Genomic DNA, 6,893 nt, shown 5'->3' on the forward strand with positions numbered 1-6,893 from the left:
GAGACCTGAGTGCCTTCGAAGTCTTGGATAGAATCCCCACGGGCAACAAAGTAGCTTATAGTTGACTTTTGAGAACAAGCTCATTCATTATTTATTTTTGTTTTATGTTGACCAAATTAATGTTTAATGTTTATAAAAAAAAGCTGTTTGTTTTACTTTTGTCACCAAATTTAAAAACAAAATCGTCTTGCATTTCCATTATTTCGCTGCAAAAGCGATAACTCAAATAACTTAAGTTTCTCCTTTGCTCTTGCTGAAGCTTCAGCTGCTTTGAACATCTTTGATTGCGATATCAGAACAGCTCTTTTGAGTTCGTCTAAAGTCATTTGGGCATAAGGATCATCATCATTTTCATAAAAACTCGTTTCTGAATCAGAATCCGATTCCATATCCCAATTATTTAAATTTGATATTTCAGAAATTGAATGTGATGGTTCCTCTTTGTCGACATGATAAATTTCTGTAACTTCTAAAGTTTCATCAGGAGATGGCTCACAACGTTCAATCTTTAATATAACCTCAGGATCTTGAATCTGATCAGTGATCTCTTCAATGTTCGTGTGAATTGGTGATTTATCTGTAAAAAAATCATCAATAAATATGTTTGTTACGAAAATAGATTATGTGGAGATTAGGACGTTCGTTACTTGACGAATTTCAGAGAATCAAGTTTCTAAGTGGAAATACTTTTTCTAAGTATGTAATACAAAAAAGTCCCTTAATTTTTTCAGATTTTTATTTTGACGGGTAATTCCATGAAAAAATGGACACGAATATTGAACAAATTATGCATACTTTCTTATTTTTTTCAATAGAAAATTACTATTTTCAAACCGCAACTCTACAAGAAAAAATTCTTTATTTTTTTCCCTTATGTCTACAAATTAAATTCAGGGAGTATTAATAACACTGCACAACAAGGTTTTGGATGAATAAACTATACAATACTTTTCCAATGGTTTTTGGTGTGCTGAACTCGAATCTTGAGTCAGAAATATTCTATCAGCTCTAGTTTTTGAAATATTGGCATTAGAAAATGCAAAAACACGTTTTTTGGCTGATAGCTCTGGTCAACAAAATTTGACTTTTTTTATTATAAATAAACCAAACTATACTTTTCCAATAGTTTTTGGGGTGCTTAACTCGAATATGAAGTCAGAAATATTCTATCAGTCTTAGTTCTTGAAATATTGCCGTTAGAATTTGCGAAAAAAACGTGTTTTGGCTGTTTTTGAGGTTATGCTTTGATGTGAGGTAATTTATTTTATCATAATTTTTAACGGTTTCTATAAGAACTGTTTTTCTTCTTTGAAAATCTGTATAAATCTTTTCGATATCTGTTTTATTGTCTGAGATATCTTAAGTTTAAGTACGTGTGTTTTTGCTTATTTTATCAATAACGTTATTTTCAAACTGCAGTAACTTCAAATTAAAATGTCTCGGATTATAAAAAAGATATCGCAAAGATAAAAACAGATTTTTAAAGAAGAAAGGCAATTATTATACAAACCTTCACAAAAAGTGTTGCAAAAAATTCCCACACATTGCAACACAACTTCAGAAACAGGTGTTTTTGCATTTTCTAACGGTAATATTTAAAAAACGGGAGCTCATAGAATATTTCTGAATTCGGATTCGAGTTCAGCACACCAAAAACCTTTGGAAAATTATTGTTTGGTTAATTCATCATACAAAAAGCTTAATTTTGTTGTGCAGTGTAATCTAACAGCATTTTTTAAGCATAAGCTTGCCAACTAAAAAAGAATTTTACATGAACATGACGAATAAAGAAGCCCACAGAAAACAAGACGAATCTAATAATGACGATGACAATATCGACTTGCAATTTCTAAAATAAATTAACATTTAAGCAAGCTTCGTTACGCAATATTCGATTTTAAAATTATTTTATGAAAATGCTGTTTTGGAAAACTGGCATAACTCAAAAATATTAATTTTTCAGAAAAGCTGTTTTAAATTTGTCAATTTTCCATACTATTTTCATAAATTATAGAAAAAGAATCAGTTGTGTGATAGGATGCAAATCCTTTTAATTTATACTGAGTTTACAAAAATTAAGAATGTATTGTTTCCAGTATATTGGCATTAATATCTCTAAAAAAGGAATTTTTTATTATGACGGTTTTCTAAAACAGCGACGATATCGTCGGCACATTCTCACTATAATGTGCCATTTAATTTGCTATCGGTCCCTATATCCAATGCGTTAACTCCAATCCTCAATCTGTTGCCTGGCAATTTAAACCATCAATGTCCGTTGCACGAGTTTCCATCATTTTACATGAGTTTCCAAAACTTGGAACGCGTTTTTTTCAAAACTACAATTTTGCAGATTCGTGGTTTTGGCTTTGTGCCCACGATATGTTCTTTATTTTTGCAACCACAATTCCGGGTAACACGAGTTACTAAATTAATATAACGTGAGTTTCTTATTTACTTTCAAATTTTTCCTCGAAATATTGAACAAAAAATGTTTGGTTTTGTCATTAATTTTAAAAGCTTGTAATTTTCTATGTATGGAATCTTCATATAAAACAAGTTAAGATTCTTAATTTCACAGAAAAACTTCATACTGTGGCGCCTCGAGATGGTTTAATTTTGAAATTGGTATATGTTGACTTATGAGCTCATTTTTTTTAGATATAAGCTTTAAATGAAAAAAGATTGATGAAGTTCTTGTCTGCATTAAATGTCGCTTCCAAAAAAGGTATAAACCTTTTTTCTAGGACTAGGGGTTTTGTTAGGACATGCATGTATGTTTTGGATTTTATTAAAATAAACCCCAAAAAAAGAATGCATGTCCTGACTAAACACCTGGTCCTAGAAAATTGAATTATAACTTTTTGTAAACGACATTTAATGCAGAAAAGTACCTCATCAAACATTTTTCCTTTAAAGCTATACCTAAAAAAAAAATGACCTCATATGTCAACATATACCAATTTCATAATTCCATTATCTTGGGGCGCCATCTAGTTTCAAAATAATAATCTGAAAAAATTAGTTAATTTTGTTTTATTATTTAGAAATAGCACTGCTCAACACACAAAAATTTTCCAGACAATTGTATTTCATTTCTTACTAAATTTAGGGTGCTGATCCCGAAAACAACATTAGTTTTTTCTAGCAGCTCTAGTTTTTAAATTATTCATACATGAAAAGGCATAGAAATTCATACAAATTTTTTTGTTCCTTTTTTTTTTTATTTAAAAAAATATTTTTTGTATTTTGATTTTACTTACTGAACCGAAATACATTACATTCCAGCAAAACTTTAAAAAAGCTTGTAATAAAAAAAATCTAAAAAAGCATGAAATTACTCTCAAAATGTGAAAAATGAAAATATATCAAAAAATAGAGCTCCTAGAAAGCAACCAATGTGATTTTTAGGCTAAGTGAGCCCAAATGCATTAGATTCGATAAAAAATGTTAACAAACAGTTAAAATAAGCATAACTTTAAAATTAGTACGAAATTACCCCCAAAATGTGGAAAACTAGAATCAGCCCTATCGGCAATCTCACGTGAGAAATTTTCCCCGGGAGTAGGTTTTCTGTCCCGGGAATTTTTCTCCTTATCGGCAATCTCCATCGGAATTTCGTTTTCGGGAAAGAAGTACAGCCAACTTAACAAAAAAAAAAACTTTCGAACACATTTCTTCGAAAGTTTTGACAACTCTAATTTGATTGTATTTGTATTTAGTGCACAAAAACAATTAAAATGTTTAATAGTCAATATTTATATAATATTTTTCTTTGGTGTTGATTTGTGGATTGTTATTCAATAATTTGTTTTATTTTTTGCCCAACTTATTACTTTGTTTGTTTCTTCAGATGAACATGTAATTAGTTTAGTGTTTGTTATTTGAATTAAAGAATCACAGCTCTTCATCTGTGGTTTCTTAAGCTTTGTTTTTTTTTGACGTGATAAGCAAATAACTTAAATAAATTGAGGCATTCCACAGATTTTGATCATTTCTTCGTCCAAAGCAGAATACTCTCGGAATGGTCTTCTCCAGTTCCATGCATTTTTTAAGGTTTTCTTATGTATGTTTTATTTTTTATATACTCTTTTTGCGTTATCCAGTTGCAATATCATTTGCTTTTTGTTGCCTTAAGAAAGTATATAATTTAATATTTTTACAGAATATCTATTTTGAAAGAAAAACACGTACATTTTGGCTTCAAAAAATCTGTTCCCTATAAAAAATATGATGGAAATACTTCGGGGGAGAAAGTTCATTCCCGATAGGTATTTTTGTGTGGGATTTTTTTCCTAGGAAATTGTTCCATTCAAAAAGTATTGCCGATACCGATTTTTCAAACTAGAGAAATTTTTCCAGGGAAAAAGTATTGCCGATAGGGCTGAATATTTAAAAAAATAGAGCTTCTAGAAATAAATGAATGTGATTTTTAGATTTACTAACCCCAAATACATTAAGGGCCATTTTTTTCACTCGGAGTTGAATATAATTTTTATCCTCAACTTCCTAATTCGGTTTTATTCACTCCAAGTTGACGTTTTCAACTTTCGATTTTAAACTTGAGAGTTGATCAACTTCCAGTTTTCTCAACTTCCCTAAAAAGTAGAAGTTTGCCGACCAAACTTGAGAGTTTGCTTCAGATTTTTTTTAATTTTTCTGTCAAAATTAAGTTGGAAGTTATTGGTTACGTTCAGGAAATATTAGGCACTGAATATTTAGGCAACGTCATTTTCTGAACAGAAAATTTGAGTAAATTGCCTAAATTAGTTTGGATATGATGTTCTTGTCAAATTTTGAAATTTACTTAAGAGTTTTTAGATCGCATGGGGCAGACACAAAATTTCACTTCACTTAAATAAATAAATAATATTAATTATAACCGATAATGCACATTTTACTAGTTTTTCACACAAATAAATTTAATTCTGTTAACGAAATTCTATAATTAAAAACAATTAGCTGTCATGTTGACAAAAAAAACTTTCCTAAATGTTTAGGGAAAATTTTCTTGCCTAACTTTCCAGTTAGCTTTCCAATAAAATTACCTAAATTGGAAATATTTTTTTTGACAGTTGACCAATCAGAGGCCGAGAAATCACCTAAATATTTAGTGCCTAACGTTTCTGAACCTGCCCATTGTGTCAACGAATTAATATTCCAAAGCAAACAAAAATCGAAAAATTAAACACAAAAAAGAATACAAATATGCTATGGATACGACAGATTCAAATTTTAATTTAAATAATTGACAGTTTTTGTTTCATATTTCACAAATACCCCAGGGATATTTTTCAAACTTGAAGTTGACCAACTTTAGATCTTCGACTGGAGAGTTGAGAAAATAATTAGTGAATAAAAAGAAATAACAACTTGCGTTTGAACTCTCGACTTAAAGTCAATTCTTAAGTTGGCAAACTCGAGAGTTTGCTTCAAGTTGAGCAATAAAAAAAAAATGGCCCTAAGTTTAATAAAAAATTTTCTGGAAAATTTTAATAACTGCTCAAAATAAAGAAAACTTAAAAATTATTATGAATATTCCCCCAAATATGAAAAATTAAATATTTTAAAAACTAGAGCTGCTAGAAAGAAACCAATTTTTGAGCTTACTGAACCCAAATCTATAAAAATTGATATAAATCTTTGTGGAAAATTTTAAAAAGTTGAAAATTGTCAGTGTAGTTTTTACACTTAGGAACTTGATTTTTAAATAACGAATTCTTACCCGAATTTTCTGATTTTGGATAGTATTTCCTCTCCCGTATTGAACTCTGCTCAGATGTTGACTTTTCACCTTCTGAAAATAAAAATCGATTCTTTCAAAAGTCTTTAACTTAAGTTTAAGAAAAAAACTTACTTTTTGATAAATCGATTTCATCATCACCACCCCATAAACTTAAAAATCTCTCTTCCATGGGAGTAAAACGAGGTTTTTCATTTTTACACGAACCTTGGAAATTCTTTTCTCTCAGACGAAATTTAAAATTATTTATTTTTCTCAGAATTTGCTTAACCGTCAGTTTTGTCATGCATTTTTGATTGAATTCTTTTGTTAGTGCATTTCGGGCAGCTTTGTGTTTCAAGTGACTTGCGCTATTTGTTGCTCGTTTTAAAATAAATTTATATTTTTCCAAAATATCAAGGAAAATTGAGGTTTCTGATGAATCTGAATTTTGGCTCATTTTTATAAAAAAAAAATACTATTTTATAAAGATGCGACGGCAACACTAGGAGACATAATACACTTGAGAGTACTTGTGTATTTTTTTTTTTTTTTTCTTGACGATTGAATTTATTTGCGATTTCTTTTAAAGCCCAATAGAAATTTACTGAATGATAAATTGAATTGTTAAATATACTAATTTGTTCAAAATACAATAAACTTTCAAGCTAAACGCAGAAAATTATTATTACTTTAATTAAACCAACAGCAGAACAAGATAAACACTTCTTGAACATTTAATACCAACCAAGCCGATTAAATTTTTTGTTGCAACATCGAACATGTTGGATTGAAATTGCTACAGTGGGTTACAAATTTTCATCACTCATGCGTTTGTAAACAAAAGGTAGATGAAAATGAAAAAGGAAATAACTTAATAATATAATATATAACCACAATTCTCATTGAATTTTCGAATGCAAACTGTTTTATGGATGAGTTGGTTTGTAATAAATAATTATTACAGAAATAAAATTATCAAAAGAAAAGATTTGATACTTTGCCAACAAATACAAAAATGTAGTGGTTTTGTTTATTTTTTGTATTCATGCAAACTGTCAAAACGATGAACTGTTCGCTTGTAAAATAAATGTATGAAATAGTTAGCCCTGTTCGCTTACTGTGAATTTTTAGATTTTCATTTTTTGATGAAAAGGAACGTTGAGCGTTG

At 29.3% G+C, this 6,893-nt stretch overlaps 1 protein-coding gene across 1 annotated transcript; it reads right to left on the reverse strand.

The window, feature by feature from the left end:
- Positions 1-77: 77 nt before the first annotated feature.
- Positions 78-6,593, reverse strand: LOC129906430 (uncharacterized). Its single transcript, XM_055982202.1, has 3 exons — positions 5,858-6,593; positions 5,726-5,797; positions 78-577 (listed from the first exon to the last, which is right to left on the reverse strand). Exons 1-3 carry the CDS (start codon positions 6,180-6,182, stop codon positions 171-173), a joined length of 804 nt encoding a protein of 267 aa, XP_055838177.1. The 5' UTR covers positions 6,183-6,593; the 3' UTR covers positions 78-170.
- Between the last annotated feature and the right edge of the window lie 300 nt (positions 6,594-6,893).

Source organism: Episyrphus balteatus, chromosome 1, assembly GCF_945859705.1.
Source record: "Episyrphus balteatus chromosome 1, idEpiBalt1.1, whole genome shotgun sequence".
Classification (NCBI taxonomy): domain Eukaryota; kingdom Metazoa; phylum Arthropoda; class Insecta; order Diptera; family Syrphidae; genus Episyrphus; species Episyrphus balteatus.